The sequence below is a fragment of the Schistocerca nitens genome, chromosome 1 (assembly GCF_023898315.1).
Source record: "Schistocerca nitens isolate TAMUIC-IGC-003100 chromosome 1, iqSchNite1.1, whole genome shotgun sequence".
Classification (NCBI taxonomy): domain Eukaryota; kingdom Metazoa; phylum Arthropoda; class Insecta; order Orthoptera; family Acrididae; genus Schistocerca; species Schistocerca nitens.
Genome location: NC_064614.1, coordinates 469,353,013 through 469,376,675, shown reverse-complemented (window position 1 = coordinate 469,376,675; position 23,663 = coordinate 469,353,013). Strand labels below are relative to the sequence as shown.

The 23,663-nt window shown below is 42.0% G+C and overlaps 1 protein-coding gene across 1 annotated transcript in view; it reads right to left on the bottom strand.

The window, feature by feature from the left end:
* Positions 1-23,663, bottom strand: part of LOC126251858 (protein henna) — a 104,736-nt gene that overhangs the window by 17,872 nt on the left and 63,201 nt on the right. The window contains exons 3-4 of the mRNA XM_049952541.1: positions 18,621-18,749; positions 5,412-5,586 (exon numbers count right to left, since the gene is read on the bottom strand). Coding sequence (XP_049808498.1) covers positions 5,412-5,586; positions 18,621-18,749 — 304 coding nt within the window. The remainder of the gene's footprint in view (positions 1-5,411; positions 5,587-18,620; positions 18,750-23,663) is intronic.

Here is a 23,663-nt window from a genome sequence, read left to right as displayed (position 1 = left end):
CTGGGCTCCTCAACATAGTGATTTGAACGGTAGAGGCAAAGTATTGGACGTTTTGCAACACTGACTTTGAGCGAGATTACAGAGGCGTTCACCTCATGGCACCTCATGACAACATAACGTGTAGAATCCGCTACGTTTACCTACCTGTCTAAGGGTATATCAGCGAGAGTGAAGCTGTTATAACTTGAAAGATGCATCAACTTATATTAGAGGACACAACGTGAGATGGATACATGACTCAATTTCGAATTAGTTTACGATTGATATTCGTTTACTTTTGGTTCCAACTTGTTACTGTTGTTCTTCGACTTCGTTATTTAGAATCAATTAAGTTCGCCATCTGAATTTTGTATCCATCTTGCAAGAATTTTGTTGCGCTTCGTACTTTAGGAAACACGAGAGAAAAGGATAGTATGAGGAGGGAGCGGAATGTGTGTGTACGTCTGTGTCTGTGTCTGTGTGTGTGTGTGTGTGTGTGTGTGTGTGTGTGTGTGTTTGAGGTGAGATGGTGGGCAGGGGCGAGAGGAGTGAGAATAGAAGGAAGGCGCTGTCTGCTTTGCATTAACCCTATGAAGCCTGATCTCACATTTCAAATGATTATCAGTAACTATGTCGAAAATTGGGACAACAGTTATGACATTGAATGAAATGTTAACGTAAGTGCGAAGCGAGGGTAAGGTTTAGTATCCCGTTTTGTTCTGATCTTTACAAACGAAGAGAAGGAAGATTAGGTTCTAACGTCTGCCTGATGATAAGGTCCTTAGATACTGACGCTACAAACGGAGCATTAGCTCAGTTAGACTATGGTGGGTGAGGGAATGTCCATGGCAGTGTTCAAGAAAACTCGCCAACATGCTGATGAAGTAATTAAATAGCTAGAATGGAATCTAAACCTGCTCATTTTGCGTGAGGGTTTCGAGTTCCTGTGTCTCAGCCACTGTGACGCTTTGCTCGCTGACATATAGGCAGTGTTGAAGACAGGTTGCAAAATGTTCAGTGCAGTTCTTTTGTGTCGCCAGAATAGTGAATGAAGGAACCGATTGTCACATCCTCCTCTGAAAAGATGACCTGCAGAATTTTGGTAATATGTCAAAAACGGAAATTCACGTGCAGGAATACGGTCAAATTTTACTGGAACTCAAACCATAACACAAAGTCTGCAACTTGTAAGTATGAATACTAACTGGCAACATAGACTGCTGAAACACTTGTGTTGCTACATCACGTGCCATCTGTGTGAGCGTAATCACTTCATTATTAATTTTCTTTCTGTATCCTTTTCTGTGTAGAAAAATTGTATGAATTAGAGATCATAAATGACCCCCGTATAGTAGCTTTAAACTCGCTAGTGGTGTATCCAAACTCCCCTCTCCCATTTATCTGGAAACTTGTCACTTGAGCCCGTTGTCGGGTGCAAGTGGACAAAAACCAGCTTAGAAAGGAGAGCGAGAACACGACTTAACAAGTTCAACAGAGAACTTATGGCACTGGCACTGCATACGCAAACTTTCGGGAACGTGATTATTATATTATACACCAGTATAATGCCTGACTGGTTAGCAGTAAACATTGTAATGTTTATATACAGTGTGTAAATTTTAAGTTGACAAACCAGAATAACTCGAAAAATAAACTTCACACGAAAAACTGTGTAGAATCCAAAGTTTATTATTTTCGAGGGTGACATCTGCTGGCGCTAAAATTAGCCCGCCACCCCTGCCCCCTGGGGGTGGGATGGGAGGCAACTTTAAAATTTCAAAAGGGAACCGCCATTTTTTATTGCAGAACCAGATTCTACATAAAAAACTACGTACATTGTGTCTTAAAAATTTGTTTTGATTCTTGGTAGTTGGCTCTGTAACTCAAGAAAATCCATGTTCTCATTTTTGCGTGGAAAATTGTTACGGATAAATAAAAGATACTTATTCACTTCGTATTCCTCCCTCCCCCTCTCTCCCCTGCCCGTGGCATCTCTGCTCTCCCCTCTCGCTCTCCCACTCCCCTTCCTCCTCCTCCACCTCTCTTGGCAGGTCCCCGGACTCGTACACGCTCAGTGAACATACGCGCGCCGGAGATCATCGCCGTCAGTGTTTCGTGTGTGTGCCTTCGTTTGTGTGTAGTGTTGTTCGCCGTCACGCCACCACCGTTCACGTGCCGTCACCATCATCCATGTTTTGTGCACCGTGTCGCCTAGTGTTAGTGATGTTTCTCGTCCAGCGTGAACGGCTCCATGTTTTTTCGATTTTTAGTGTCTACATTTTTTGCCCACCGTTTTTACTGTCTACTCTGTGCCACCTTTATGTACTACTTGTTGTCAAATTCAAGGCTGAAGAGCGGCGTATTGTGCTGCTGACAGCCCGCCTTTGTATAAGGTGTTTAAAATCACAATAAAGAAAAAAAAATCACTTCGTAAATCTCGATTCGCTAAAACTAAAACTCTCCCTCTCTCCCCATAGGCTGGGGTTTGATAATTAAAAGTTGCGTGGGCTCATGACCACGAAACAAACAAAACTTATCCGAATCTACGGAAAAAATTAATACAGTATTTGGGTCAACATTTGGAAAACTCTAATTCCTCTCTCTCAAACCCCACCCTATGGGGAGAGAGGGAGAGTTTGGTTTTAGCAAATCAAAATTTACGAAGCAAATAAGTATATATATATATGTGTGTGTGTGTGTGTGCGTGTGAGTGTAGCCATGTGAGCGCACAGACACACACATCTAGCGCTACTACTACATCAATGAAAAGTGTAACTAACACATGGCTAGGAAATAGTAAATAGGGTGGAAACTTCAAAATTATCAGGTGTCCATACTGATGAGAATTTAAATTGAAAAAAAGCACACTTTGGAACTCCTAAAACAACTTAGTTCAGCCACATTTACACTTAGAATCATTACATATCTTAGGGAGAGAAAAATCAGATTACATGTCTGAGGGAGAGAAAAATCAGTAAGTTGACATATTTTGCATATTTTCGTTCAATATGCCATATGGAATAATGTTATGAGGTAACTCATGTTTAAGAAAGAGGGTCTTCATTGCGCAAAAACTTGCTGTGAGAACAATATGTGGTGCTCACCCACGATCATCTTATACACATCTGTTTAAGGAATTATGCTTTTTGACTACTGCTTCACAGTATATTTATTCCCTCATGACATTTGTTGTAAATAATCCACTACAGTTCAGAAGGAACAATTATCTACGTAATTACTATGCCAGAAGATAAACGACATTCATTACTCCACATTAAGGTTGTTGTTAGCATCGAAAGGGGTGCACAATGCTACAACAAAAAAATTTCTTTACTTAACGAGTGATATAAAATGTCTGACAGACAGCAAAGTAAAATTCGAAAAGAAACTGAGAAAGATTCTCCGTGACAACTCCTTCTGCTCCGTAGAAGGATTTCTACACACAGATAGAGGGCATTTTATTTGTAATCTATACACTGCAGTAATTTATTTTCACCTTACACCTTTGTTAAAAGCCATACGATCCCGACAATCGGTCATTCCGCCTTGTCAGTGCTACTTTACAACAGTAAGATCTTGCACTCAGCTTCCATACTGTACGTCACGAGTAGCCCTACTCTCTTGCATACTTCAGTAAGAGAGAACGAGTCGACGACCAGGAACCGACGGCAGCGCCACCGTTCTAAGGCTTTTCATACTCGCGGAATTACAGTGGGAAGGAAGGTAGCCGGTGTAGCATGACGTAACAGCGACGTCTTGATTTCTAGTGTATGCAACCCTCAACATTACACTTCAACTCGCCTCGTTTCTGATCTATAGTGTGAATAGAGGGTCTCAAACTGTTAGCTATGTAAATGCAAATGTACGAGGGTCACTGAAAAAGAAATGCACACTATTTTTGTAAAAATACAGTGTTCATTCTGCAAGTATGAAAGTTTTACAGTGTGTAAAACTTAGTTCAACCTGTTCCCGTGAGTGGCGCCGTCACAGCATGTCTTCAAGATGGCTGCTACACTTGACGTTCGTCAGAAGCAACGTGCTGTCATAGAATTCCTGTGCTGTGAAAACGAGACAGTGGGAAACATCCACAAGAGGTTGAAAAAGGTGTATGGAGATGCTGCTGTCGATCGCAGTAGAGTTAGTCTGTGGGCAAGCAGGTTATGTGACGAAAGCGGGCATGGCACTATTGAGGATTGTCCTCGCAGTGGCAGGCCTCGTACTGCACACACTCCAGACAATGTGCAGAGAGTTAACGAATTGGTGATTGCTGACAGACGCATCACAGTGAACGAATTGTCACGCTACGTTGGGATAGGGGAAGGAAGTGTTTGCAGAATACTGAAAGTGTTGGCGTTAAAAAAGGTTTGTGCCAGGTGGGTTCCCAGAATGTTGACAGTGGCTCATAAAGAAACAAGAAAAACGGTATGCAGCGAATTTTTTGAACAGTACGAGAATGGCGGAGATGAATTTCTTGGAAAAATTGTGACAGGTGATGAAACATGGCTCCATCATTTTTCACCAGAGACGAAGAGGCAATCAATGGAGTGGCATCATGCAAATTCACCCAAGAAAAAAAATTGAAAACCACACCTTCTGCTGGAAAAGTTATGGCTACGGTGTTTTACGATTCCGAAGGACTCTTGCTTGTGGACATCATGCCAAGTGGAACCACCATAAATTCTGATGCATATGTGACGACACTCAAGAAACTTCAAGCTCGACTGAGTCGTGTTCGACCACATCGGCGAAAGCAGGATGTTTTGCTGCTGCACGACAATGCACGGCCACATGTCAGTCAAAAAACCGTGGAACCGATCACAAAACTCGGATGAACAACACTGAAACACCCGCCTTACAGTCCTGACCTGGCTCCATGTGACCATCATCTCTTTGGGAAACTGAAAGACTCTCTTCATGGAACAAAGTTGAAGATGATGACTCCCTTGTGCACGCTGGCAAACAGTGGCTCCAACAGGTTGGTCCAGAATTTTACCACGCGGGTATACAGGCGCTGGTTCCAAGATGGCGTAAGGCAGTCGAGAGGGATGGAAATTATGTGGAGAAATGAAAATATTGTTCCTAAAGGATGTATCTACACAATGTAAAACTTTCAAACATGTAGAATAAAATATGGATTTAAAAAAAATAGTGTGCATTTCTTTTGGAATGACCCTCGTATTTGACAGAACATTTTTGAAGATTTAGGTATCTGTGCTATGTTTGAATGTTTTGCCCAATAGGTCTAAAATTGCACCAAGTTACACATATAGAAAAGTGTTTTCAGTAGTTGGTCCGCAACAGGTAGGAAGCCGAGTTCGAATCACAGTCCAGCACACTGTTTTATGTAGGCACAAACGGGCAAATAATTGTGTTTTCAAATATGGGATTGTGCCAGAATTTTACTTTAAGAAGGCACTTGGCGGGCAACTGACCTCTGTTGTCCTTGTGGTTGCGTGAGATGATCTGGAAGTAGGCGGAGCTCTGCCGCAGGTTGGTCACGGCGCCGCCGATGTCTCCTCCCGGCGCGCACTCCACCATGAACTCATACTGGCTGGGGAACCGCTGCGACGACCGCGACTCGATGTGCATCAGGTTCACCGAGTGTTTCTGCGGGCAAAGCAGAACCGTTGCCAAGGCTTAAGGAAACTCAAACGGTATTGCTGTAAATCATCCCAATGCGTTTCCTAGTCGTTACTAGAAACATGGACGCCACGACGCACTGCTATGCACCAAACTGGCTCTGTCTTCGTTCTCCGGCGTAGTGTCTTAAGCGTTTATCTGTATCATTTGGATGACTGATGATACTTACACAGCTTAGTGTCATGGATGATTATGAAACTGAAAGGAAAACGGAGAGTACTGGCTCAGAGTGTATCCCATCTCGAATACCGTCAAGATGGCCTCAGAACCTCACTTCCACGTTCACAGTCAACAGAAGCACCATTGTGGACTGCGCCGGCCGCGGTGGTCTAGCGGTTCTAGGCGCTCAGTCCGGAACCGCGCGACCGCTACGGTTGCAGGTTCGAATCCTGCCTTGGGCATGGATGTGTGTGATGTCCTTAGGTTAGTTAGGTTTAAGTAGTTCTAAGTTCTAGGGGACTGATGACCACAGATGTTAAGTCCCATAGTGCTCAGAGCCATTTTGAACCATTGTGGACTGTGAAGAGTTTTGGTATTTGACTCAATACAAGGGTTAGTCATAATGATCAACTCGAAAAAATAGTGTTATCTAATCAATTTCTTGTTTCTTTGTGGCTACATCTCTGCAGTCCTGGTACACATTGAAACACGCGCGTACAGAACCACGGAACGTCGCTGGAGAAGCCAAAGCAAAATGGTACAAACCGCTCATAAAGTGGAAGGGGAACGGTGCTACAACACACACAGTGATTAGGTGTTTCTGACACTTCCTAAGTGGTCAAATAAATTTCAGTGAAGAAGAATAGAGGGCCATCTCTCAGTGAAGCGCTGTGAATAGCAGTAGGAGTTCAGGCCCGTGTGCTGGAAGACCGGTGTATTACAACCACGGCTAGAGGGGAAAAAGTGAACATTAGAGACATATAAGTTTCCAAGACATATCGGACATGACAAAGGTCACCGCTCGCTGATGTACCGCGACTGCAAACACCCATTCACGAAGCCTGACGAAACGATGCAGCAGCGGAGATGTTGCTGCTGTGAGAGGCTAATGCAGATCACTTCTTTATACGCCTTATGACCATGGACGACTGCTGGGTGAATGTTATAATCCCAAATCGAAGGAACAAAGCAGCAGGAAAACGTATGGATCCACCATCGTCGAAAAAGGTGAAGGCCTATACCCTACTGTGGAATGTGATGCTGTTTTTTTGGAACTGCCATGGTGTTGTTCTACTAGATTATATTTTTAAGGGGAAAACTGTCACAGAATCACACTAACTACACCTGCTGACGAGATTACGGGAGTCTGCCAAGGCAAAGCGTTGCGTGAAGCTGTCCGAAGAAGTAGTTTCTGCGACACTAAAACGGCCCAGCTCACTCTGCACAGGACAGAGCCACAAATGCCGCGTCTTTGGGCTGTCAAATTTTGCCTTGCCTCTTGTATTGTCCTGACATGACACCCAGTGACTCCTTCCCATTTCTTCGGATGAGGAAACCACTGCGTTTCAGGCATTTCCAAAATGACGATGAGCTGCTTTTCGAGGCAGAACGCAGACTTCTGTAATCAAAACTAAGTCCGCCATCGAGGTTCATGGTCGCAGATTGAGACGATGCAGTCTGACGATTAGAAACTGCATATCGTGCTACGGGTGAGATGCTGGCGCTCAAATTTTATTAGACAATTAGGATTCGAGCTGGGTACCTCTGTGTGCTGACGCATTAGTGTGCGTTATCATATCGACTACGTAGTCAAGCTGAATTATAGGTAAAGTCATTATAAACATGTAGCACATGTACTATAGCGATAGCATACCCTGAAAGTGGAACGTCTACTTTCCCCAGTGAAAGGGAATTCAAGCTGTTTCCGACTGAAAGTGCTGCTGTCAATGGAAGGAAAAGCCAGTTGTTTTGCAAAACATGTGAAAAGGAGCAATAAGCGCCGTAAATAACGTGCAGACACATCACATTCGTAAGCAAAATAGTTTTTAACTCTATTTAACGTAAAAACGTACTGAACCATCATTTACGATGGTTTACAAATAAAGTGAAACGAGTTGGTGATAAAACCTCTTAAACTGGAGTAAGCTTAAAAATAAGATTCTCAATATATTGTAATGTTTCCTATTATTCTTCACGAAACTGAAGTAAAGACCTGTTTTTAAATAGATTTTCTGGAAAATACAGTCGCTGATGTATTAAGGAATTTAGTTAAGGTCTGTTGTTATTCACACTCGTTCCACATATAAAACATGCACTGAATCTGTAGTGCACGGTACACTTTTTATTTACTCATAGCGGAGGCTTAGAAAAGTTTCTCAAAAAGGAGCCCACAGTTCAAAATAAGCTCTTGATCATTGACTGAACAACATTCACACTTTCGACTATCGTATAATCGCTATTTGATGTCTCCCTGTTCACTGTTCCTCGCAAAATAAATCCTCAGAATTCAAATTTCGTTACTTGCGCTGGAAGATCGTAAAATTCAGATTTACTGAGCGAATCTTTCATTATTAATTGTCTACACAGAGACTTCACATCTATGGAAACTGCTATCATGCTGTCGAGGTGTTTCGCCACCTGCTACGATAATGATCAGAACGTAAACTACCTTGAAATACGTTTGTTAACAGCACTGCAGTCAACTCATCTCTCTCAAAATAAACACATTGAAAAACAATAACAAAAATCTTAGTAGGCAATTTCGAGACCTTAATGGAAAATTTCACTAGAAAGGGCTATTCGAAACAACTTTGGGGGAATCGAAATTTGTGAATGGCTTTATAAGTATTAGATCTGTAATATAACAATAACAATTCTAATAATAATAATTTCACTTCCCTTAAATGAATAGAAAAATTATAGGAATAATTTCATCGGAAAAATAAATGTAAGAAATCATCTAAAATTATACACCTCTCATAAATTTCTGAAATATGAGAACTCCAGGAAACGATCTGAGACAGAGGAACAATTACAGAATGACAGGCTGCTGACGTCAATGACAAAAAATTACGAACCACTTGAGGAAACGTCGGATCAAATATTATTCACAGCACCGGTAACGACTTGCGCTTAGTTTGCCTTGTTAGCAGGTGACAGAGAACATGTTGCTAGGATGTGTCGTTCTTACATCTTCTTCGTTGTGGGAACCACAGCTATAAATTTATTGAATGAAGGCGACAGTTTTCTTCTCATTTATTAAGACCTCTTCTTAGTCACAGACTTAGTTTCGGCTTATATCGCTGTTTTCGAGTGGTTACCCGAAGTAAACTGCACCAGGCATAAGATTACAGAGAATTCATCCGATGTGCTATTGTTCATGTTGTTTTACGAACTATATTAGAAATGTTGCCGTTCCTGGTGGTTACACAAAGTCAATGCACTTAATACAAAATATTTCATCAGGCGACCGCAACTGAGGAATATATTAACAGAATGAAAATGCCCTTCAGTTGCCAATAATTTCTTATTTATAACATCAACAGTTTCGAAACCTAAAGCTTCATCTTCTAGTGCTACGACGTAATTATGGAAACATAATTGTGTGGTAGTCGGACAGTTGGCCGCGATGGGTCACACTTCCGCCAAACAAACGAAATGGAGCGTAGGACCACCAACTGGGCCGCCTGCCTCGACAGCCGACACATTTCCATTTCCATAATTGTTTGGTGACACCTGAAGATGATTTAGGCTTCGAAACCGGTCGTGTAATAAATAAGAAATTAGTGGCAACCGAAGCGGATTTTTATTTTATTACGATGCACTTAAGGCTGGAAATACCTTTGCATGTACCTGTTTCCCATCTTAAGTGGTCCAATTCTTTGTTAATCCTCTCGAATCGGAGAATTTATAGTATAGCTTATAAATGGAAGCACATGGTATGTGTTCGCTGGCATTTTTATGCCTGTGACAACTTACGTTGGGAAAACAATCGATAACTATGAAACCCGTAACTAGCTGTGTGAGTAAGAACAGATCTTCATAAATATTACAGCCTGAATCGAAAATCGCCGCATTCAGGCAAACAACCATTCGTAACAGCTACAGTATTGCTTTAATGTCGACCAATGTCTTCTGAAATTGCCTCATCCCCCATTTCAGGCTGTTTATTGCGACGTTATCTGGCGTGATTACACGGCAAATGTGGTTTTAGCTTAAGTATGCATCTGTTATTAGGATGCTGAATTGTATAACGTGATGAAACCAGTCACTGGCTTTAGAGCCGACGTCATCTGACGCAACACATGGCCTTGACTAATTTACGGGGTACATATGTAGCTGTAGATTTAGATCCAAAATCGCAACGATGTACATTCTAAAAGCTGAACAGCCTCCCGAAATTCACATATTAAACCCTTTTCCACATGAAATCAAAATCATTGCTGAGGTTTAGCAAGAAAATTTGGAACAGAGGGTTCAATTCTGTAATAGTTTTTCCGGAACACGAGCTCTCGCTAGAAATGTAAAATATTGGCATCATTGACTACGTAAAAGAAAAAAAGCCAGGCACGAATAGGAATCGCTCTCTGATAGTTCCTTACGTTCTTAATTATCTATATACACAATTCATCCATCCCGAGAATCGAGAATCTTGACCATTTTTGTCTGCTATCTACATTGATGATGGAAAGATATCGGTTCCGGGAATTAGAAGGCTTTGGAGAATGTTTTAATTTTGAATTTGAAGTCGGATACAAATGACAAAAGAAATATGTTTTGTGCGATTTTGTGCGATAAGCTTACAAACTAACGACTTTCTGAGTATTTCCTTTACTTATACTGAGAAATCTTGCTTCTTGCCCACTTTCATGGTTCTAGGTCAACGAGAAGTACCCTATAGGTTTTGATGAGTGAGTTTATGAGTACCAAATGTCTGACATAAATGTCCCTATCTTTTTGTTACATTGACTTAGAAGCTTACGTTTCTATCCTAAGAAGGGACGATAGACCTTCGTACGTGACAAAAATTTCAACTTGATACTCTTACCCGTTCCTGAGAAAATGGGTGTTTACAGATAACATATGACAAATTTTTTTTTCATGTGGTATACTTACAAATTAACAATCTTTTCCTTTATTTATATTTTGAAACGTTACTACTTGCCGAATTTCATGATTCTAGGTCAACGGAAAGTACAGTATAGGTTTTGATGAGTGAGTTTGCGAGTATCAAAATATATGACAAATAATGGCCGTAACTTTTGAATGCATTGAGTTATAAGCTTCAAAGTGATGCTATAACGATTCCGTTTTAACCGAGTGAGGTACGGAACCTAAAAACTGTCCGATTATGATACGAAATTTCCAGTAAGTGTAGCTGCATTAAACCTTCTACAAAGAACGAATTAAAGTTGGATACAATCTTTTCGGTGTGTTGGTGTCCCCAGGTTTATGGGGTCTCCAATTGCTGCGCGGCTAAGAAGAACGACCACGCTGCAAGAACTAAGTTTTCCCTGAGTGAGGGCCGTCCTTTGGAACCTGGCAGTCGGTGGAAGTCGCAACCTAGCTGTCACGCCAGTGTCCATCATTTTGGATAGCCTTTCAGGTCTGCGCAGTCGTGGACCATTTCGTGCAAGCAAGTGAAGGCGATACAGTGATTAATGCAATGGACTCATATTGGGGAACCGATCGCGGTGATGCAGTGAGTATGACACTGATCACGCATTTTACAGAAAAGCAGTTCAAATCCCCACTCTGCCACCAACGTCAATATTTTCCGTGGTCTTCCCGAATCGCTTAACAAAAATACCGGGGTAGTTGCTTTGAAGAAGACACGGCCGATTTCCTTCTCTTTCCCGTCCAGTACGAGTTAGCGCTACGTCACTAACGTTTCGTCCTCGACCAGATGTTAAAGCCTTACCTTCATTCCTCATCACTTTCTGCTGAACTGAACCTATCCCAAGAAAATATCTTTGTTAGCAATGTTATAATATGGTACAGACACCACCCTGCCTTGAAATAACACAAACAAGACAGTAGAAAACTATCACATTTGGAGCTGCGGTTCGAGCTTTGAAATGAAAGAGTCCTCGTTAGGCCTGAATTGAGCCAACTAATTGTTCTTCCACCTGCACTACATTGCTTTAGTATTCTTAATTACTACTCCTATTCAATGATTTCCTTGTTTAATACATGCTCGTCATCATGTCACAGTGAACCACTAACCCCATTTTTACAAATTCTGAACTCTTAATGTGTTTAAAAATTGTTTAAAAAATCATGTCACATTGTTCTACTGGATGCGACTATAAAACCTGCGGAAGAAGCTATTCGTTAATTCAGATGTATGATAGACAAAAAGAGGATTTCGCTATACCTATGAAAACCCTCGACTTCTTCTGTTGCCTTTGGTACTGTTGATAACGCAGCGGGAACGTTACATTACCGCTTACAGTATGTGCGTTTACGTATAATTTTATCCTTTTTTGTCATTACGTACATAGCTACTTATCAGATTTTATAGATTCAAAAACAATTATTTGTCTCTTTTTAACCATTGTCAATCTAAAGACTACCAGTTGCTGGTCGAATCGGTTACAGCATTGTGGAATACACAGAGGTGATGTATAAAATATTTTAGAAAAACCAGCAAGCAAAAAGAACAATAGTTTTTGCAATTCATATAAAATGCAGATAATGAAGCAGGCAAAAAGGAATACAAACGTCTCAAAAATGAGATCGACAGGAAGTGCAAAATGGCTAAGCAGGAATGGCTAGAGGACAAATGTAAGGATGAAGAGGCATATATCACTAGTGGTAAGATAGATACTGCCTACAGGAATATTAAAGAGACCTTTGGAGAAAAGAGAACCACTTGTATGAATATCAAGAGCTCAGATGGGAAACCAGTTCTAAGCAAAGACGGGAAAGCAGAAAGGTGGAAGGAGTATATAGAGGGTCTATACAAGGGCGATGTACTTGAGGGCAATATTATGGAAATGGAAGAGGATGTAGATGAAGATGAAATGGGAGATATGATACTGCGTGAACAGTTTGACAGAGCACTGAAAGACCTAAGTCGAAACAAGGCCCCGGGAGTAGATAACATTCCATTTGAACAACTGATAGTCTTGGGAGAGCCAGCCCTGACAAAACTCTACCATCTTATGAGCAAGACGTATGAGACAGGCGAAATACCCTCAGACCTCAAGAAGAATATAATAATTTCAATCCCAAAGAAAGCAGGTGTTGACAGATGTCAAAATTATACAGAACTATCAGTTTAATAAGTCACGGTTGCACAATACTAACGCGAATTCTTTACAGACGAATGAAAAAACTGGTAGAAGCTGACCTCGGGGAAGATCAGTTTGGATTCCGTAGAAATATTGGAACACGTGAGGCAATACTGACTCTACGACTTATCTTAGAAGATAGACTAAGGAAAGACAAATCTACGTTTCTAAACATTTGTATACTTAGAGAAAGCTCTTGACAATGTTGACTGGAATACTCTCTTTCAAATTCTGAAGGTGGAAGGGGTCAAATACAGGGAGCGAAAGGCTATTTACAATTTGTACAGGAACCAGATGGCAGTTATAACAGGGAAGAAGGGAGTGAGAGAGGGCTGTAGCCTCTCTCCGATGTTATTCAATCTGTATATTGAACAAGCAGTAAAGGAAACAAAAGAAAAATTTGGAGTAGGAATTAAAATCCATGGAGAAGACAAAAAACTTTGCGGTTTGCCGATGACTTCGTAATTCTGTCAGAGACAGCAAAGGACCTGGAAGAGCAGTTCAGCGGTACGTACAGTGTCTGAAAGGAGGATATAAGATGAACATCAACAAAAGCAAAACGTGGATAATGGAATGTAGTCTCATTAAATCAGGTGATGCTCAGGCAATTAGATTAGGAAATGAGACACTTAAAGTAGCAGATGAGTTTTGCTATTTGGGGAGCAAAATAACTGATGATGGTCGAAGTAGAGAGGATATAAAATGTAGACTGGCAATGACAAGAAAAGCGTTAAGCGTTTCTGAAGAAGAGAAATTTGTTAACATCGAGTACAGATTGAAATGTCAGGAAGACTTTTCTAAAAGTATTTGTATGGAGTGTAGCCATGTATGGATGTGAAATATGGACGATAAATAATTTAGACAAGAAGAGAATAGAAGCTTTCGAAATATGGTGCTACAAAAGAATGCTGAAGATTAGATGGGTAGATAAGGTAACTAATGAGGAGGTACTGTATAGAATTGGGGAGAAGAGGAATTTGTGGCACAACTTGACCAGAAGAAGGGATTGGTCGGTAGGACGTGTTCTGAGGCATCGAGGGATCGTAGAAGGGGACCAAGAGATGAATACACTTAACAGATTCAGAAGGATGTAGGGTGCAATAGTTACTCGTAGATAAAGGAGCTTGCACAGAATAGAGTAGCATGGAGAGCTGCATCAAACCACAACAAAAACATTCCGTCATCGGGCTTAGTGGTTCAGTGGCAAAGCACGTGCCATGAAACGGGAAGATAGCGGTCTCGACTCACAGTCGTTCACAGGATTAGCCTTCACCTCTCAATGATATGAAGATACGGCAGGAATTGCGTGTGGTTCGTAGGTGTTCTTTTCCCGGTAGGTGTTATTGCCACGCAAGTCATGAAACTGGCGTTGAAAGACTCGCACCAGACCACTGAGCCACACGAAATTGTAATTAGTGTTTTATTCTCACTGAAGTCTTCGCCTTAAGCTGTATGGAGAAGATTATATAAACCAGCCTCTTTTCGTGTTATTCTTTGCTACTTAACAGGTGTGTAGTAAACAACCAGTTGGTGAACGGGAGGTAGTTCCCGAGGGTTAATTGTGTGGTGCCTGTTCTTTCTTAAACATGTTGCAAAAAACACTTACATTCGAAATTTTATTTATTTTCTCAGATGACTTGACACCATTTAAGTTAAAGCCGTTTGTAAACGGGAGAGCCACTATATACATGTGTTCATGCAATATTTATATAGAATACACACACAAAACAAGAAATTTTTTGGTGAACATGTAAAAGAGTACTATTTTTTAGTGTCTGAGACTACTGAGACAATACCTGAAATAATGCACTGAATGTCCAACGAAAAAATCGTTCTAATTTTCTTTAAAGCTCTGAAGTTCATCGCTCACGCTTTGAATTTATGTTGGAGGTAAGTTGTAAATGGAGCCTGCAGAATAGTGTACAAATTCCAGAATGAGTTTTTCACTCCGCTGCAGAGTGAAAATCTCATTCTGGAAACATCCCCCAGGCTGTGGCTATGTCTCCGCAATATCCTTTCTTCCAGGAGTGCTAGTTCTGCAAAGTTCGCAGGAGAGCTTCTGTGAAGTTTGGATAGAAGGAGACGTGGTACTGTGGACGGGACGTTAGTCGTGCTTGGGTAGCTCAAATGGTAGAGCACTTGCCCGCGGAAGGCAAAGGTCCCAATTTCGAGTCTCGGTCCAGCACACAGTTTCAGTTTGCCAGTAAGTTTCATTTCAGTGCACAAATTTTCTGTGCTATCTTTAAGAAAATATTGCCTAAGTGCTGTTCGTGTTCACTGAGAAATGCTGAACTACGTTTAACTGAGCCAGTGTTTACAACTGAAAGCAATGTGAGGAAGTGTATAAACTGGAGTAAGTGTTGCGTAATTCTTATTAGACCCTCGAGCAGCGGTCTACATGAAGTTCGCGAACTAACAGTGTAAACTGTTCTGGTAGCCCTCACTGGGCACAGAACATCCTTTAGGGAAGCACACTACTACATAACCTTGAAGCCTAAGGGAGTGAAAGCGAGCAAACATGTTTTCGCGTGTCTATGTAACTGGCAGCGGAGACTTACCAGAATGACGGAAGAGAAACTAGCTTGCTATGAAGATGCGAATAACTAATACAAGGCAAGAACGAGATACTTGAGATTGATACGAGCTGCCGTTGCGCCTCGTGATTTACTGATTATATGGTAACTGAAAAAACAGACTAAGTTAATTTATCGCAAGCCATCGTAGCAGTCGAAAACCCCACAGAAACGTCCAATTCCTCAAGGGAGATAGATAGGAATAAATTGCTATTTTGTTTGTGAATGGCCTACACATAAACAATTTTTCTGTGCATAGTACGCATACAGTTCTTATCACCGGCTGTGGGTTTAGAGGGGTGAATTTGTGTTGTCTAGGGACACAGCAAACAATAAAACGTAAGTGAAAACCTTTGCCGTCTCTTCTGGCGTGTGTGTCTCGAATTAATGGGTGTTGAGGTTAGCCGTAAGTAACTTGTCGGTTTCTACAACACTTAATGAGTTGTTAAACAATTTCGAGAATTGATATACAGCGTGATTCTGTGATGACGGCATAAATTTTCGTGGATGATGGAGAAGGGTAAAGATATCAATTAGAGGTAATTTGTTCCTCGTTCGGAAATAATCGAGTGGAAAATTATAAGCCAATATCTTTCTGGTACCTCTGGCAGTAGGAAACGTGTACCGGAACCGTTTTTTCTAAGATTATAGGGATGGGGAATCCTGACGAACACTTATATGTAGATGTTGGGATGATCAACTGATCCACTGCAGGTGGCGTACGTTTTACTGATATGATCAATCCTGGTATACAATGTCCGTACTGTAATAGACTCCAGTACACGTCTACAAGTTGAAGTAATATCGTTGATCAGCACTAACCAAATGGAGTTGTACCCGGTGACGGAACTTGCAGACACGATCTCCGTGTATGTGCAAGCAAGTGAAAGCAGCAGAGAAGCGCAAACTTTGTATAGGACGAGACACCGACCTGCAAGACATCCTGCTCACACCATGTTTCCAAGTCTGTTCCAGTGATTACGTGAAACAGGTCAGTTGGTACCACAGCACAAAGACCAGGGAGGATGACGAACTACACGGACTCGCGACTTTGAAGATGCAGTGCTTGCCTGAGTGGGTGAGACGCTTTCAATCAGCACTCGATCAGTTGCACGTGAAATAAATGTTTCGCAGAGTACTGTGTGGCGAGTATTACGGAAAATTCAGCTACATCTCTATCGTCCACAGGAAGTGCGTGCTTTGATTTCTGCTGACTCCTGACCTCGTGTTGTTTTCAGCCAATGGTTATGCAGCGCCTTTATTGGTAGATTCCTGAAGCGATGCAGCCCTTCAACAAAGAAAATTGCTTACAATACTTTAGTTCGTCCTGTCTTAGAGTATTGTTCGTCTGTATGGGACCCTTACCAGTTGGACCTGATTCAAGAGATTGAGAAGGTCCAAAGAAGAGCGGCAAGATTCGTGACTGGTACATTTAGCCATCGCGAGAGCCTTACAAATCTCATAGAAAGTTTGAAGTGGGACACACTTGTAGATAGACGACGCGCTAAACGGAAGGGGCTGCTCACTAAATTCCAAAATCCGATCTTCGCCGAGGATGTAGAGCATCTATTATTACCACCAACTTTCATGTCGCGCAGTGATCACCATTCAAAGATAAGGGAAGTTAGTGATCGTACTGAGGCGTTCGGACAGTCGCTTGTTCCTCTCGCGTTCCGCGATTGGAACAGAGGGGAGGGGGAATATGACTTTGGTGCGAATAGTGCCTTCCGCCAAACACCGCTTGGTGGCTAGCGGAATATATATATAGATGTAGATATTCGATCCTCACTTTCCTGCGTATATACTTTTCACGGTAGAAGCCTGTTTCACCAGAAACGGAGGTCCAAATAGTCGCAGCTGTCATGTTTAGGCCGACGAGAATGCACACGTACACCTGTGAAGAGCCATCAACACAGATTATCTGTCAATGGATGGGAAGGCACAGGCAGTGATTACATATTAGGTCCGTTTCTTCTTCCTCCTCGCTTAAATGCTCCAGTGCACACAGTGTTTACCAGATACATACTACCCAGGTCGCTGGAACGTGTCCCATTTGTTATTCGTCAACGTATGTGGTTCCAACACGATAAAGCCCCACTTCAGGTTAAACTGAGGGTTCGTGGATCAGGCAGTTCCTGAAACGTGGATAGGTAGAGGAGGTCCTGTTTCGTGACGAGAACGTCCACCTACCTGGTCTCACTCGATTTCTTCTTGTGCGGCCATATGAAAAGCCTTGTGCATGAGACGCCTCTCGAGACTGAAGTGGGCCTCCTGGTAACAATTCTCGCTGCATGCGACGTTGTTCAAACGACACCGGGGATATTGGAAGGGATACGGCAGAACTCTGTGCGACGATGCCATGCGTGCATTGACGCTGGGGCGCCATTTTGAACAACTGTTGTAAATGTAGCGGCTTCTGAAACTTGTGCAGGTAAATGGAATTCATTATCACTGTACCGTAGACAGGATTTTCGGTCTCTCTGACATGAAGTTACTTCTTGCACCTTACTAATCCATCAACAGGGGAAATTATCTGAGGTTACCGGTGAGTATTCAGCGGGGATTCTGTACGTAATCAGGGTTCGGTAGCTGGGACCCTTAGTTTGAGGACTGCGCGAGGTTAATGCGGAGCTTGAGTAGATTTTCACCTTACCCAAGTAAGGTCGCTTATCTCACATTGATACATTTACCGCCGGCCGCTGTGGATGAGCGGTTCTAGGCGCTTCAGTCCGGAACCGCGCTGCTGCTACGGTCGCAGGTTCGAATCCTGCCTCGGGCATGGATGTGTGTGATGTCATTAGGTTAGTTAGGTTTAAGTAGTTCTAAGTCTAGGGGACTGATGACCACAGATGCTAAATCCCATTGTGCTTAGAGCCATTTGAACCATTTTTGATACATTTATCCATATCCCGTATCCTTGAAAGTTTGTAACATCTGCACGGAATCACCCTGTATACGAAAGCTTTCGCAGCCGCACTGTTTTCTTAAAGTTCTTCTGAATTTGTGATTGAGACGTTTTATAAAATGAACAAGTGTTACGAGCACTACAGCTAGTGGTCTTCATCATGTGACGTGCTCTTATGAAGAGCACTTGTAATAGTGAATGAAACGTTTGTTCAGATGACAATATGGCGCGCTCAGCAAATCAGAAGTACTTTACGTGAGAAAAGAAAACAATTGGAGAAGGACTCACCTCGAAGAGCTTGAGGCATTTGGCGAGGCCGCCGACCTGGTCCTTTTCTCCCGGCGAGAAGATGAGGCAGATGCTCTTGGCGGAGTCGAGGCCCTCCTTGATGTAGTTGCCTCCCGTCATTAGCATCGGCTACAACACAAAACACACCGCAAACTTTAAATTCCACCAGGCCGTCCATACAAAGCACTAATCAAATGACGACTCTGAACTAAATCAAAAGATTTGATCAGGCAAACATCTGCAACTAAAGAATATATTAAGAGAATAAAAAATCCGCTTCAGTTGCCATTAATGTCTCGTTTATTGCACGACTGGTTTCGAAGCCTACAGCTTCATCCTCAGGTGCCATCAAATAATTACGGAAACATAAATGTTTGGCGATTAAGATGAAACTCTGGGCCTCGAAACAAGTCCTACATTAAACAAGAAATCACTAGCAATTGAAGCGGATATTTTACACTGTTAAATCAAAGCGTTGTAACACATGAATGATGCTGTCTCTAAGCGCTAATCTTGTCCGCGAATAACGTCACTAAACACACACACACACACACACACACACACACACACACACACACACACACACACACATACACATACACAGGTACTAACATATGCAGGAGAATAGTAAGAACATACTATCTTTAAGGGACAATGCCTAGTAAAGCACTGTATATTCAAAATCAACCTCCGAGTACAATAAAATAAGGCAGTGAAAAAGAGTGAAATGCATAGCTCACTAGTAAGTTATTTATATTCTGGAGTTGATGTCATTTTCAGATTTACACGTTTCTCACGCCAGACTGGGACAACAATAACCTGCGGTTTGCTCATATTTATCTCCGAGCACATACACATAGTATTTTTGTCATGGCACAAACAAACTGAGTTTATCTGAGTTTGAACGCGAGAAAAATGTACACGACCCTTACTTGACTCTATTGGCAACACAAATAACGGAGTACATTTACTATGATCAGATTGTACACGAACTTTCTGAATTGAATACCGAGTCTTCTGTCAACGTTTCATAGAGAGAGTGCGAAAGAGACTATTAATGACTTGGCTGACGTATAAAAACGTGAAGCTTGTCTTCTCCAAACTCGAGCCGCGCGGTCTACGGGCGTCTTGCCACGATTCGCGCGGCTCCCCCCGTCGGAGGTTCGAGTCCTCCCTGGGGCATGGGCGTGTGTGTTGTCCTTAGAGTAAGTTAGTTTAAGTTAGATTAAGAAGTGTGTAAGCCTAGGGACCGATGACCTCAGCAGTTTCGCCCCATAGGACCGTACCACCACCACCCAAACTTGACAAGAAAATAAGCCTGTTCTGCAGAATAAGGCCAACATACAGCCTAGTACTGAAGCAGCCACAATCCGAATACTGAGTCGAAAATCACAGAGCTCTATGCGATCCGATATTCTGCAATCTGTTAAATGAACCGATGTATTTCGAAGGCAGAGGGACAAGGGTTTGCGCCAACAGGTTATCAAGGAACCTGAAACACGGTTCGCTTTGCCTTATTTCACATCATAAATACTTATCAAAAATACTTTCATGCCAGTTATTGTGACTGTCCGAAAGGAAGTCACAATATCAAATGGAAACTGAATTACGTACCTTTGTCTCGCTAAAGTGGCTCTTGGTCAGCTAAGTTAGTAGGCATTTTAAAAACTACGATCCCGATCACAGAATTTAAAGTGCATATTGAACTATCTAATTCACCATCAACAGTGCGCTGTACTCTAGTCATAAAATGTTGTGAAAAGTTCGGAAGCTAAGCCATGGCAGCATGGCAGCGAAGCACTGTATGGTCTTCTAAACCCCGTACAGCAGTTAGGCTCTTCACTTTGTCAGATTCCCGAGGAGAGAGCGTCTTTGCAAAATCAGGATTTATTAATGCAAAGTTTGATACATTGAGCCACGGCATATAGCCACAAAAACTAAACCAAGTCATAACTAGCGTATGAACAGTGATCCAAGAAGCGTTCCATAAAGACACTACCTACTGAGTAATTAAGAAATCCAGAAAACTTATAGTAAAGTACTTTGTAAAATCGATACTCGTGGACTGTTGATAGATATTAATTGATCATGATCGCACAATAGCAGGAGATGATAAAACGAAGGTTGAAATACAACATTCTGTCTTCTGAAATTAGTTCAGCCAAGAAAATCACATCATGGTTCCCACCTTCCAGCGTCTCAAGGGAGAAAAAGTAGTAGATGCAGAAATAATTGAATCCGAAATTGAAAAGCAACTGAGGACTTTTGATAGAGGAAAGGTCAGAGCATCTGTTAGATTCTGTATCGAAAGTACTGAAGAAGAGATGACTCTTCTTCTACCTGCAGCCCACGGTAGGCCATTGGAATTAGGGAACGTTCAGTGTGTTTGAAAATACGAATCGGCTGTTACAGTCTACAACGGTCACAGAAAATATGCACGCAAATATTACAGTGCTACGCCATTATCGTCAGTTATCTTTTAGAACAGATGAATGTGTTTATGTATTTCGACGTTTGGGAGATAACGAAAAGAGTGCTTGTTGAATATTGGATCAGATACGCAGTTCGACTGAGGACTTGTTAAACAGGACAGGTATGTCGTTCTTGGTGGAGAGACAGCGTCAAACATAAAAGTTCGGGAAGTGTGACAGTTGTTTTAACGTTCGCAAATATGTAAATTACCTAACGGACGATATCTGTGGCTCTCTGAAACTATTCCAAAGATTATAGAGATCAGATCATTAACAAATTGTTCCGAATTACAGGAAAACTTGAAGAACACAAGCTCTTGCGCAAAGACTGGTAGCTGCCCATCAACACAGGTAAATCTATTGTACACAAATAGACGAAAAGACCACATATTGGTTGATTATGTAATCCACGATTAGTCAGTGGGCCCCACCAAATCGTCAAATATCTGCTCGGAAGAAGATGATATTTTTTATTTCGTGTCAAAAGCGCAGCACACAACATCTATACAGATTATATTTTTGACGAAAGGTTACGTGAAATGACGAAATACAAATGACATAGGAAAGACAGACGCCAGACTGACACTGAGATACACCAGAAATGTCTTCAAGATTGTATCATTCACCTATGAAGGTGATAATTTAGAGTGAATCGGGGGGGGGGGGGGGGGGATGGTAATCGGGGAATGATGCCTATTTTCTGCTGTTACTTCACTTACTTCACTGTCTCAAGAGAGCACAGCACCCAATGGTTCACTGCTTCCTAGAGTCAAAGTCTCGAGAGGCAAGCGGTAGGTGCTGTTGTAATGGATATTTTTCCTCTTTGGGAGATAAAAAACTGCACTATGTACTAATATTTAAGGTGTAAAATAGTCGCAGGAATACTTAAAAACGTGTGCGTCCAGTTACTTCTAGTTCGCTGTCATACTGGAACACGTATTTCATCCTGATACCTGTGTAAGACGCCATATTTTCTTGGGTGTAAGATGGACACTCGTATACCTATTTTGTTCATTTATGTGTCTGCAGATGATGCCTTGAGATTACGAAGACGCGTCCTGATGGAACCAACATCCTTGGTGGATGTGGAAACACAGAATCCAACTCTCCTAATGAATCTGTCAGCGCAGAAATTGTATCCAAAAGTGTTGCAGCTAAAGCAAGAACCTGTACCTCGTTTCAAGAGATTGCACCGATACCAGTTTTGGAAATACAGGGGAAAAGGAGGAAGAAAGTTGCATCGGTGTTGACAGATCAGGAAACCCTACAAGTTTAAAAGCAGCGCAACAGAAAAAGGACTGACCAAAAAAAAAAAAAAACGGTCTCTAGTCACTAAACGACGGGAAAAAGCAAAATCGACTACCGAAGACAACGACTATATTGTATGTGAAATAATCTAGTATGAAAAATACGGACCGTATGTGAACCGGATTCAGTGCATTCGCCGTAAGATGTGGCTGCACAAATACGCACAGATGAAGCAGATACGCGTAACGACTGTGCTCAAAACACTAAATATTAGCCGTAAAACGGTCGGTAATTGAAATACAAACATGTGCTTTGTATTAATTTGCGATAAAATATCTAATATAATTGCAGATGTTATCAAATTTATATTGCCATTTTACGCCGGTCTTCAGGGTTGGATGTCCAGTAGTCTAGCCTGTACCAAAAAATTACTACGGGACACGGAAGTTATGATTTTATCACATACATCGGTCTTTAGTTTGAAGAAACCTTGGGAAACGTATGTGATTAATTTAGTTTGGAAAATCTCAAAAATTCCCATAATAATTTCATGAAGAAGCAGAAAGTCTTCCCCCGACGTACTATGCAAAAACTCGTCTGACCAAGATTTCAGTATTCTTTGTCAATCTTGTACCCTTATGAAGTTGAATTAACAAACGAGATGGGGATGATTCATGTAAGGGCTGCGCTATTCATCACGAGTTTGTTTAGACTGTCCTAGAGCGTCACAAATAGACACTACTAGAAAGAAATTGTGAGTAGTGGAGAACCTTTCTCTCAAAACTGTAAGATCCCACGTTCCAGTAAAACTGAATTATTTTCGGTAGCACCTCAAGTAATGACCACGAGAGCAAATAAAAAGAAACTGGGAGCTGTAGTCGGATACCGACGACCGTTGGTTGCAATAAACACAGAAGAAAGTGATACTGGTCTACACTCTATTAAACACAGTACGTTGGCTTCCGGAATACAGAAGTAGATCGTACTTTCAGAGCGTTTTCCATACTATCTTTCCAGGAGTAGCTGTGGGCATCGTTTGGAAGACAGTAGGCGAACTACTGGTGTTTGATGTGAGCATTCGTAATGTCGTTGTAACTTACGTCATCGATGATCTCTTCCGGCGTGTGCGGCAGCTCGGAGAGCCCCATGGTCAGCGAGAGTGGCTCTGGCGCGCGAGCTGCTGTTGTGAAGTGGACCTGCTGCGGACCGGCTCCGTGCTGTCTACGACGCCGGCGCGCTCACCCAGTTATATATACGATAGAGCGCCGGCACGCACGACCCCCCTCTCCTACGGCGAGGCCGGTCCCGTCCGGCCGGTAAACTA